A 12,788-nucleotide genomic window follows, 5' to 3' on the forward strand; every position below is an offset into this window, starting at 1 on the left:
CGGGTCAAGAGAGCGGACGTGGGTGGCCTATTAGCCGTGGACGGTTGGGGCTTTTCAATTAAATTATGAATACTTACTATATTTTTAATAATACTTGTTGTTTTAAAAACTTACAAATTTTACTCAAAATAATTTTATTTTAAGTATATTTTATTATATACATAAATTTAGTTTATAAGAGAATATAGAAGATTAATATAAATTTATAATTGAATTATGAAAGTCTTAATATTTTAAGTATGAAATACAAATACAATTTTTTTAGATACAAAATAACATTATATAATTTTTTAAAGATCAATTTATAAATTAAAAAAATAATTAAAATGAGATTGTGAATGATGTTCTTTCAAATTTCATCATTTTATTATTTTATTCTAAAATCATGCTTTATTATAAAATAAATTTTTTTATGATTTTTTTTTCAAAAAAATGTATCACTAGAAATGGTTTAAGGATCAAGATTTCTCAACTTTCACTTTTAGAGCATTTTCAATGAAAGGTTTTAGTTTATGGATTTTAAAAATATACATACATATATATATATTATATGTGTATGTAATTACGAGATTTTAAATTCTATGAAAAATTCAACCTATAATATTTTTGTAAGGTATTTGAGTTGGATTTCGGTAAAATTTAGAATCCCATAATTATATATATATATATATTATATATATATATATATATATATTTTAGAACTTCTAATCTAGAATTCCCCATTGTGGGTATTCTTATCTTCTATATTTTTTAAAGAAAAAAGCTTCGATTCATTGTTGTCGAGTTTGTCTCCGATGCGTTGTCTCTCGAAAGGGAGTCAATTATGACAGTTAGTGGTTTCTCTAAAACCGATTGGCTTGGCCTTGACGTTTTCGGTTGCTCTGTGTTTTGGATAGCTCTCGGTTCTTGTCGATTTGATGATTTCTGGTTGATGCTTTCAGTACGTCTTAAGCTTCAGCAGTGTGGTTATTCAATGGCTACAGTTGTCCGATGGTTATTCTTATTCTCCATCTTGCTCTCGTGTGTTCTAGTGGACTGGCGGCAAATTTCTCCGGCAACAATTTTTCAGTCGGTGAAGAGGTTGACCTTCTACTTGCATATGTTCCTCCAGATTGTAACGTAAAGATTGATTTGTTATTTTTTTTTAATGAATTTTTTGTTTTGTTGGGTTTTTTGGTGGTCCACTTTGTAAATTATTTTGCTTTTGGGCTTTTTTATTCCAGATTTATGTTTTAATAAATTTAAAGATGACAAAAAAAAAGATGGCCTACGTGTCAGTCTTACTGAGATATTTATATGAACATGTGGCGCTGCGAGCCCGGACAGTCATTTATAGACAAAAGCCACCTGTCTACACTATTTTGATTTTGGTATCTTGATTTTTCATATATATATATAGTGAGAGAGACACATGCAACACCAAAAACGTGGTTCTTGGCATCGGATTTTACCAAGAAATTTACTTTCATAACCAACTCTGTCCTTGCGCAATAAAAATAAAAATAAAAACTCGAAAAGCCCAGGATAAGATGTACGAAGTCTAAAACAAAGTGATTCCGGACTTCTTTAATATTGTTGACTCTAATCAGCAAAACATTTATCTTTTTCACTTTTGGTAATTAGAAAGATCATTTTTATTCGTCTCCCCTAAAAGGCATTTAGAAACAAAAAGAAAGAATGAGTTTGACTCTTAAGCTAATAACCCTGCTTCTACTTGCCTTGAGTCACCATGCTGAATCTGGCTCCATCGTTAAGTTCCTTCCGGGGTTTGAAGGCCCTCTTCCTTTCGAACTTGAAACCGGGTTCGTAAATCATGTCTTCTTCTTTACATTGGTATTGTGAGTTTAGAGTTAGTAATTAGTCATTCTTCTTGATGTAGATACATTGGTGTTGGTGATAAAGAGGACCTACAAATGTTCTACTATTTCGTTAAGTCTGAGAATAATCCGCAAGAAGACCCTCTTCTTATTTGGTTAACAGGAGGACCTGGATGTTCTTCTCTTTTCGCCATTCTTTTCGAGAACGGTGAATTTACAATATTATTTTCTTTTCTTTTTGTCAAAACATTATTTTTCAGTGATGAAGTGGAAAAATAAATACATGTATAGGGCCTTTGGCTTTGAAGTTCGAGCTTTACAATGGAACTCTCCCTTCTTTGGTCACTACTACATATTCATGGACAAAGGTAGCAGAAAGTATACTCATATGTCGATAAAAAATAACGAATGATTTTTCTTGATCTATATTTTTAAAATTTTGTATTCAGATGGCCAACATAGTATTCTTGGATCAGCCAGTTGGTGCTGGCTTCTCCTACTCAAGAACTCCACTTCTTAATAAAGTTAGTGATACAGGTGAAGTTAAGGTCATCCATGAGTTTCTTCAAAAGGTAATAATATATCTAGAACAACCTGATTGTTTTTTGTAAGTATTTGTGTTGGCGCATTAAAGCTTAATTGTCATTTTCGTTTTTTGGGCAGTGGCTAAGCAAGCATCCAGAGTTTTACTCCAACCCATTTTACGTTACCGGAGATTCTTATTCCGGTAAGATTGTTCCGCCACTCGTACAAGAAATCTCAAGAGGTATATTTTTTTTTAATTCATATATCAATTAGTCCCACTTTCCGTTTTTTCTTTGGGCTTTTTGCAAAATTAACCTACAATTCAAAGTCAAACACAAAACTAACCTTTTTTTTTTGAAAATTAGTTTTGCCCTATTCACTCCACAAGTTCATATAATTCACGAAAATACTATCAATTTTTTTTTCTTTTCGAAATGACATTTTTACTCTCTCACCCTCATCATCTTCAAGTAATTACAAGATTATCATTATCATCAATACCCTAACCACCATGAACAACCAATTTGAAACTCTTAATGCTCCCAAAATCGATTCACCCTTCTTCTTTCTCCATTCTTATGAACTAAACACAACATCTCTCTCACTTTCTTTCCATATTAAGCTAAAAAACTTAAAATTTTGATTCTATATTTTTTATGGTTCATAGAGTCAAAGAAGCTAACGATTCTAGGTGGATCATTTTTGTTTGAAATTTTGTGTTCTTGGAAAAATCTTATGTATGTTAAGGAAGTTATCTCACCAATTTAAGATATGAAATCAAGTTTTTTTCCAGATCTGTTCGTCCAGACGACTTAAAGGTAAGTCGTCTGGCTGTAGACGACTTACCTGGAAGTCGTCTGGTCAACGCAGAGATTATTTTTGTAATTGACTTTGAAATTTATTTTCTGAGCCACACAAAGTTAAGTCGTCTGATTTTGTTTGGTCACAAAAAAATTTCCAAAGAACCTAGATGACTTACATTTCAGTCGTCATAGGTTAGTTTTGCATTTGACTGGATTATTTTAGAAGTTTGACTTTTCTGGACGATTTACATTTCAGTCGTGTGGTGAAAATTAAAATATCAATATTTTATTAAAACTAGACGACTTACAATTAAGTCGTCAGGTTAGTTTTGCAATTGAAAAAAAAAACACTTTAATATTTAGTTATACCCAAACAACTTATAATTCAGTCGTCCGCCCGACGACTCCAGGATTTTATTCCGAGATCCTGGTCAAACCTCGTAAATCCTGAACGACTTACATGTAAGTCGTCGGGCGGACGACTGAATTGTAAGTTGTCTGGGTATAATTAAATATTGAAGTTTTTTTATTTCAATTGCAAAATTGACCTATGACGACTTAATTGTAAGTCGTCGAGTTTTAATAAATTATTGATATTTCAATTTTTCACCAGACGACTGAAATGTAAGTCGTCCAAGAAAATCAAAATTGTGAAATAATCCAGTCAAATGCAAAACTAACCTATGACGACTGAAATGTAAGTCGTCTAGCTTTTTTGGAGTTTCTTTTAACCAAATAGAAAGTAAACGAGTTATTTTCAGTCGTCCCAGATAACAGATTTCAAAGTCAATTGCAAAAATAACCTCTGCGTTGACCAGACGACTTATATTTTAGTCGTCTGGAAGACTTAGATTGAAGTCGTCCGCGTCGACCTAAATGGACAAATTCTCTGGAAGTCTACTAGATGACCTCCGTGGATGTCGTATGCGTCAATGTTTAATAAACTTGCATTTTCTCTAAAACTATAAATATTTTTTAATATTTTCTTGTTAATTGATGTTTATTAATGAATATTTGGGTTACCGAATGAAATTTATAACTTAATTGGTGATATTTATGAGGTTACCAACATTCATGTTAATTAAAGTTTCTACGCTAGTTTTTGAATAACTTGTATTTTTAAGAGTGATAAGTAACTTCAAGATACGTAAAACTCATATTTTCAAAAATATGTTCTCTCCCTTAGTTTTACTAAATTTGACTAAGTTTTTCAACACAAACTTATAAAAAAATATGATATGCTTTGACTAGTTACTATTGTTTGTTTCATCTCTTTAAGTATTATTGTTATAGACACTAATGATGATTATTGTTATGAGTTGGAAGAAGGGTTAAAATGCTTCTTAAAATGTTGTATCAATATGAAGCTACCAACATTCTTGTTTATTAAGATGAGAAAAAGGTCATTGGAGTTTATTATTGCATATGAGAGATCCAAAGATAAGAAAAAGACTACTGAAATCTATTATTTCATTGATTTGTAAATGTGTAAACACATTCTTACATGTAAGTCGCCTGTTTTAATTTTTTCACAAGACGACAGAAATGTAAGTCGTCTAGACCCTAAACATAACCCCTAAACTTAATTAACTAACTAAACACTTCATAAAATTAAATTAAACTTCAAAAGTGTTTACTATACACAAAAATAAACACGTATAGCTAAAAAATTAATTTTTCAAAAAAACATTCAAGCTTTCCAAAATCTAACCCTAAGAATACATACAATACTACAACATATGTTGCCAAACTCTAGACCAAAGAATACCATGATTCATTACCTACACTCATCTATGTTGAAAACAATTCAATTTTGTTATATTTTAATTTATATCACTTAAAATTGTTTATAATTACATGATTTTAATTTTTTGCTTATCAAAATAATTTTTTAAAAAATTATTAATTATTTTTAAGATAAGCTACACCAGAAGACTTACTTTGAAGTCGTCCAACATCTCAGACGACTTACTAGGGTTATATTCGTAAAAATGATTTCTGTTTTTTGTTTGGTCACAAAAGTCTGGACTGTAATTTTACAAGGCTTTTAGGTTAGTTTTGCATTTGATTCAAATTTAAGTATAGGTTTGAGATTGAAATCAAGTCGTGGATTAGTTTTAGTAAATTCACTTTTTTTTGTCAACCCACTCTGTTTAATCATTTTTCTCTGACTCTAACAATTTTAGACGCATGATGCAGGGAATTATATATGTTGCAAACCTCCCATAAATATCCAGGTCACTAATATTTTATTGCTTCTAATATTATGTATATATATATATATTTTCTTAAAATTCATTATTATTCTTATTATTATTATATATAAAATTCTGAAAATTAAAGACTCTGACAATTGTAAGTTTTTCTTACAAAAAGGGTTATATCCTCGGAAACCCTATAACACAAATTAAATCGGAAGACAACAGTAAAATTCCATATGCTCATGGAATGGCATTAATCTCGGATGAACTCTATGAGGTATGGTATATATGGCATTTCTAAGTGTTAGATTTATATCCTTACGAACCGAATATCATTTCTTGTTTTCTAAGCCTCACATGATATTACAATGTTCGGAAATTCTCTTTTTGTGTTAGCAGTCACTAAAAAGAATCTGCAAAGGAAATTATGAAAATGTGGGTTCGCGTAACACAGAATGCTTAAAACATATTGAAATGTACAACAAGGTACACATTCTGGAAAGACTGTAATGTAAGTAATGTTCAATATTCTATCGGGTAATAGTCATTACTGATCAAGTTTTTGGTTGATTTACAGTGTACTGACAAACTAAACAGATACCATATACTATTACCAGATTGTGATATGACATCTCCTGATTGCTTTGTAAGTCATACATCTTTCACTCTTCTAGTGACCGCGGTAAAAATGATTGGGAGAAATATTTGCAGAGAAAGTCAAATATTTAAACAAATATCCGCTTACAACAGAGACTACAGAGTGACAATGATCTATGTTATATCCGTTTGGTGTTCATCTTTTACCCCTTGACAATTCAACCATATAGAAAAATATGGAAAGATTGAAGAGAAACATTTGTACAACTAGTATATGATAATATGATGATTTTAACTCCATCAAATTTTTTAATTAATTATGATTAAAATGTGTAATGTTGACTTAGTTATAAACTAAGACGAAACCATAAGTAAATTTATATGCTGACATAGTTCACACATAAATGTCACTTTTATGATATTTCAAAGAAACATAGTTACAAGGTTGCTTTGCAGCTATATAACTACTTTCTCCTTGACAAGTGGGCTAACAACGAGAGAGTTCGCAGAGCTCTTCAAGTCACTAAGGTGTGTACCGATATATTAATATGTGATGAGTTAATATGTTGACAAAAAAAAAAGTTTTAAAATCTAAAGGATGGGTCTATGTTTACAGGGGAGTATAGGTGAATGGAAGCGATGTAATTATGATGTCATTCCGTATAACTACGACATTCAAAGCACCGTACCATACCATATGAATAACAGCATTAGTGGCTTTCGATCTCTTATCTACAGGTAAGAGTTAAATCTGTTTTCTTCACTCCTTTCACTCTTACGTACAAAATATATACCAGAGATTATAAGATTTGTGCGGTGTATGGTGATAAGTGGTGATCATGATATGGTGGTGCCTTTCATTGCAACTCAAGCATGGATAAGGTCTCTCAATTACTCCATCGTTGATGACTGGAGACCTTGGATGGTCAACGATCAAATCGCTGGGTAAGTCATTTGTTACTTGGTTTTACATTGTCTTGTAAAGTTATCTTTGCTTTTTTTTAGATTTGCTTCTTCTTTTTTTTTTTTGTAACAGATATACGAGAGGTTATGCCAATAAGATGACATATGCTACTATCAAAGCAAGTTTTCTTGTGTCAACTTAACATTTTTTAATTCACCTGGATAATTTTCATTACAGTGAAATTGTTTATTAATTGTTTTGAACTTTTCCAATACAGGGAGGTGGACACACGGCAGAATATAAACCAAACGAAACATTCGTCATGTTCCAAAGGTGGATCAGTGGCCAGCCTTTGTAATAGAGGCTAATGGCCTTAGGGTATGATTATAGAATATAGATATGTAAGTTTGTAACATAAATACCAATCTGGCTTCTAGGATTTGAAGATTCAAACTTTACCTCATCCATATACCTTATTTACAAAGACATATAGTATTATTAGATGACATGCTCTATAGTAATAACTAAATTTTGCTCTGCGCTTTGAAAATGCGAGATAATTTTTTAATTAATTTTTCGGTACTACAATTTTTTGGGTTTGAATTTTAAAATTTGAGTTTTTTGATGTTTATAACCAATTTTAATTTATTTTGATGTCTCATATAAGGTTTTTGTCTCGTATTTTAATATATATTTTAAAAAGTAAATTTAATTATTAATTTTTAAAATAGTATTGATTTACTATATCGATTGGTTTTTTGTTTGTGTAAAAGCATTAAATTGATTCATTGTATAATTTTTTATTTACAAAAATATATTAAATAAAAATTCAAATGTGTAGATACTTTATATATTTTTATGTTCCAATGTGCACATTTTTAGCTAACATATACATTATTAATCATGCACAATTTTCAATTTATGAACTTTATATTTTTTACCAGCCAATAAACTTTTCAATCTAATCCGTATTTTTTAATCCAAAATAATTGTTTCTAAGGTATATTCTAACATTTGTTATATTTTCAAAATATATAGATTTCATTGTGAGTTCTTAGATAAATAAACCCTAAAATATGAGAATAAGTTTGTTATTGTCTTAAAATATTATATTTACAAATATATTGTGTGAGAGTTTTAATATAAAACGTACATGAAATTATGGAGCAAATTGTTTTTACTTTAGCTTAATATTGATGTTAAGTATTAATATATTTATACTATGTTATATAGATTGAAAAACCAAAAAAATTTAATATGAAAGGCTTTATAAAAAAAACAAAATGTTATGTAGATAGGGGGTTTACGTAACTATTTAAATCAAATAATAATTTATAGTATATTATGTGGCTAGTTCTCACATAACTATCTAATTCTAATAATGTATGGATTTTGTGGGGTATTATTAAGTATAATATGTTTAATTAACTATATAAATCACCCTATATATATAGATGTGAACCGAAGGTGAGAAGGAGCTAAATCAAGAACAAATGGAAAATATATAAGTTATAGAATATTATGTTACTTAGTTTAAATACAAATAAATATTCATTTTATTTGAAAAATAGTGGCATCATTGAAAATTATTTAAATAATTAAAGAACATCAAAAAATGATTTGCTGTTTTAATAGTATAGATAAACAGTTTATATATTTGATATTTTTTATAATATTATCTGCGAAGTGATTTTTCACATTCGAACTCTCACGTTAAAAGTTAGACTGTTTAATATCAATATTGCCTTTAAGAATTTTTATATAAAATCAAAAACAAAATTTGTATTAATAATATAGATGTGTCTGTTACAATATATATTTGATTATAAATTAATATAATTAAATTCTCAAAAACTAAAATCATATTTTTTTTAATCTGTTACATTATATATTTGATTATAAATTAATATAACTAAATTTTCAAAAGTAAAATCATATTTTAAAAAAAAAAATTAAGAGAATTCTTATATATTGTTTTTTACCTGGAGACAATTTTTTATTATAAAATTTAAAAATTAAGATGGTTAATATCAATATTACCCTTGATAAATTATTATATAGTTAAAAAAGTTTTATATTAATAATATCATATTTTTCTATTATATTAGATAATTAATTATAAATTAATATAATAAACTTGTCAAAATAAAGCATATTTAATTGAAAAGAAGATAATTTTTATATATTATGTTGTTATCTGGAGATAATATTTTTATTATAAAATTTAAAATTAATAATTAAAATAATTAATAATTAAATATTATTCAAGAAAAAATATTTCTAATATATGAGTATTTTAAAATTTTCAACACACTAACATGCATGTATATTTTAATGAATATTTTAATGAATATTATAAATATAAATTTATTTCTAAAAATATATATAACTAAAAATTTAATATATTAGTTTTTAAGTTAATAAAACATAAATTAACAAATATTTGTAATAAGATTTTACCCGCATGTACGGACAAAACACCTAGTGATAAATAATTTGGTCGAAGCCATATGCTTGCTTTGGTTAAATATATTTATCCAAACAAACATATATACTATTAATATAGAACTAGGACAAAAAAATATTGTCATGGCATGAGTGATTTACTATGTGGGATCTTTGTTAAATTTTTTAAACACGCGTTAGTTATGCTATTATAAACTATAAAAAATATTACATAGACGTTATTACAACTGGTAATTTTATCTGTCTTATGAAGATTTCTGTCTGACTGCATCACCCTGACCGTCATGTGAGATCTGTTCCTGTTGGTACATCGTGTGCCATGCCAAAAAAATTTTGTAAGCTTTTTGTCAAATTTTCTGCATAATTCGTCTTCTTTTTGAATTGAAATTTGGACCTCTTGATATAGAATAGAAGCATTATTAAGGGGGATTCCATAGATCTATGTTCAATTAGTAAGGAAAATATTGAACTAGAAATGTAAAAATTGTAATAAAACATTTGAAAATTGGTAACTTCTATTTTGTAGGTCAATTTTAGTAATAAATAATTTTAAGTATTCATTTATAATAAGAATTTTCCCCTATATCACTTATCATCGTTTGATTATTGTATGGTTAATTGTAAATCGTCAATCAATAGCATAGTGTTAGTTGATTAATAATATTAATCAGAAATGTAGACGTTTTTCCAAGGAGCATATTATGTAGAAAGTTATTTGAGTCTGTGTGGCCCAATTTGTAACATACTCATGAAAATTTGGATAAGTATCAGATATTTAGGTCCAGTCTAATTTTCAATAGTAAACAGCCTAAAATAAATCTAAGATATCAACGATTTCGATCCCGAGACCTAAGGGTCATTGGAAAGAACTGTGGATGTTGTGCATAGCCTCATATGTTTCCACAGCACTAAAAGTAAAGCTATCACAAGCTGTTATTTATTTTTTGAAACCTACAGCCATAATAAGTTTTGTATGCAATATACGACTTTGTACATCAATTTCTCAAGAGCAATAGTTCAAGTGCTTTGAGAATATTTTTTTCTTTTGACAACTATATTTGATCTCTATTAAATATATAATAATATATTTCAATATCTAATACAATAAAGTTGAGTTTTTTTCTTTCCATGGGGGAAAAATGACACATATCCTCCCTAATAAATTATGATGATTTTTTTTAATCTTAGACGTTTCTAAATTGTATGCGTTACTGAATCATAAAACTGGAGTGGACCGGCCTGTATATTTGTTATCATAGTTTCCATAAGACCACAATATTACAACAATGTATACCCATTATGTCATTCTTTTTGTGCCTATGGGGCTTAGGCTTGCTAAAATCCAGCTCTCTTCTCATTTTCTCTGTCGATAGAACGACGACGGCCATATCTGCCAAGCCGAAACCCTAACTCTTCCGCTTCACTAACTCTGACACGGTAACTGCTGTTAATTATGGCATTCATTCTTTAATTCAGCCTCATAGACGATCATCCAATATAAATATAGACCCAAAAGGAGTTTGCAAAACAGTAATTTCAATTTATCTTCTTTTTTTATGTTCTAATCTCTCTCAAACAGTGGCTCTAACGATGATTTATTTTCAGCTCAATTGAAGGCAGGTTGGTGTACTTTCATGTGTTTGGTTACTGCAAATAAGTGTTATCGGCTATGTTATGGTGTTCTTCATGATTAGTGTTTAAGATTTTTATATCACATTTGGAGTCTATTTATGTTTCAATCTCCATGCCTTTCCTTCGTCTCTAATGGGTTTCATGTAAATTCATTTCTTTTGTTGGAATAGTGATGAAGATCAGAAGTGGATCTATTTGTCGTTTCTTGATTTGTTGTTCTGAAATAGGTTTTCTTATGACATAATTGAGGTTAAATTTGGTTTGATATAATGCTTACACAGGAAAACGAATTTGGAGACAGAGCCATCTAGGAAGATATTCCCATTGGAGGAGCTTCACTCAGCCACAAACATGTTTAACTACGACAATAAACTCGGTGAAGACCGCTTCGGCAGTGTGTATTGAGGTCAGCTCTCCGATGGTTCACAAGTATATTCATCTCAATGTTTCTTCTCAGAAACTTAAACGGTTACGTAGAACATACTTCTTATTTATAACCTCGTCTTGTGAGGCATTATTCGTCTTGTGAGGCATTCTGCTGGCCTATTTGGTCTTCTGCTGATCATTTGTGTTCTTGCATGTTGCAGTCAGGAGACTCAAGGTATGGAGAAATAGAGAAGATATAGATTCCGCTACTGAAGTTGAGATTCGAAAGAAAGTTTCGTGAAATCATTGATCAGAGATTGAAAGAGTAGAACGTTGAAGAGAAGCTGAGAAGTTTGTCTTGGTGGAACTAAAATGCGCCAGATTGAGCCAATGTCATCCCCACTTGAATCCAATTCTCTATTCAAGAATCCATATAGCAGCAACGAAACTGTAGAGAGCATCAGAAGGTTGCAGATGAAAACTTAGACATGATCTGAAGTGGGGGAGATGCTAATGAATAAATCAAAGGAGAAAATGTCATCCCCACTTGAATCCAATTCTCTATTAAGGAATCCATATAGCAGCAACGAAACTGTAGAGAGCATCATAAGGTTGCAGATGGAAACTTAGACATGATCTCAGAAGAAAAGAATCATCATTAATAGGTTATTTTTGGCACATGACATTTGTTTTCTCATATTAGTTTTACCATCTTCTCTTAATTATACCAACACATGACAAAGCTACTCCATTTCCAAATTTCTACTAAAACGCTTCTCCACTGCAACTTCCATTGAAAAGGCGTGAAAACAGAAGTATTTCACTTAGTTTGTCTATATGCCAACTTCGTTTTGTACATCCTTATGGTTGCTTCATCTCAGTTTTTCTGACTTAGCCCAAGTCACCAAACCTTAACCGTAGAAAGAGCTGCAGCAAAATAGTAAACTCATCATATCACGAGGTGAAAGGGAAGCATTGTTAATAGCCTGAGGATTCCGAATATAAAAATGATCCCAAAGGAAACACCACCAAAATCTGAAAAAGTTTATGGAAAAAAAACAAGAGGTGTCATGAGGAGAGCTAGGTGTGGTCATGAGGAGAGCTAGGTGAGAACGATTGTATCTACTTCCTAAATGTATGTATTGTATCTACTTCCTAAAGTGATTTGTAGTCTTACACTACAGAATTTAATATAACGATTAGCAAATTTTAACATTTAAGGAACAAATTTACATGATAAAATTATTCAAACAAATGTTATATTGATCAGTGAAATTTTGATGATTTAAAATGGACCATCAACACAATTAGTAGAAGCTTAAAACTTAACATTAAAAATATTCATATGCTCTCATCAAAAACTTAACATCTCTTTCTCTCTCTCTCTCTCTCTCTCTCTCTCTCTCTCTCTCTCTCTCTCTCTCTCTCTCTCTCTCTCTCTCTCTCTCACTCACTCACTCTCTCTCTCTCTCACTCA

The 12,788-nt window shown here is 29.8% G+C and overlaps 1 protein-coding gene across 2 annotated transcripts; it reads left to right on the forward strand.

The window, feature by feature from the left end:
* The first annotated feature begins 1,563 nt into the window (after positions 1 to 1,563).
* LOC103864442 (serine carboxypeptidase-like 13) lies at positions 1,564 to 8,784 on the forward strand. 2 transcript variants are annotated; one of them, XM_009142194.3, is made up of 14 exons: positions 1,564 to 1,802; positions 1,880 to 2,025; positions 2,109 to 2,185; positions 2,267 to 2,389; positions 2,481 to 2,583; positions 5,345 to 5,382; positions 5,522 to 5,623; positions 5,746 to 5,832; positions 5,924 to 5,992; positions 6,400 to 6,471; positions 6,560 to 6,681; positions 6,775 to 6,888; positions 6,980 to 7,037; positions 7,129 to 8,784. In XM_009142194.3, exons 1-14 carry the CDS (start codon positions 1,678 to 1,680, stop codon positions 7,213 to 7,215), a joined length of 1,323 nt encoding a protein of 440 aa, XP_009140442.1. In that variant the 5' UTR covers positions 1,564 to 1,677; the 3' UTR covers positions 7,216 to 8,784. The 2 variants fall into 2 exon arrangements, with proteins under 2 accessions (XP_009140442.1, XP_009140440.1); XM_009142192.3 differs by having other exon boundaries at positions 6,980 to 7,025; positions 7,125 to 7,389.
* The last annotated feature ends 4,004 nt before the right edge of the window (positions 8,785 to 12,788 follow it).

Source organism: Brassica rapa, chromosome A04 (assembly GCF_000309985.2).
Source record: "Brassica rapa cultivar Chiifu-401-42 chromosome A04, CAAS_Brap_v3.01, whole genome shotgun sequence".
In the NCBI taxonomy this organism is placed as follows: domain Eukaryota; kingdom Viridiplantae; phylum Streptophyta; class Magnoliopsida; order Brassicales; family Brassicaceae; genus Brassica; species Brassica rapa.

Excerpts from the sequence above, each read along its gene's own strand:
- LOC103864442 (XM_009142194.3), top strand. The coding sequence starts at position 1,678 with ATGAGTTTGACTCTTAAGCTAATAACCCTGCTTCTACTTGCCTTGAGT. Across the intron at positions 5,383-5,521 it reads AACCTCCCATAAATATCCAG|GGTTATATCCTCGGAAACCC; the intron begins GTCACTAATATT and ends TCTTACAAAAAG. Across the intron at positions 5,624-5,745 it reads TCTCGGATGAACTCTATGAG|TCACTAAAAAGAATCTGCAA; the intron begins GTATGGTATATA and ends TTGTGTTAGCAG.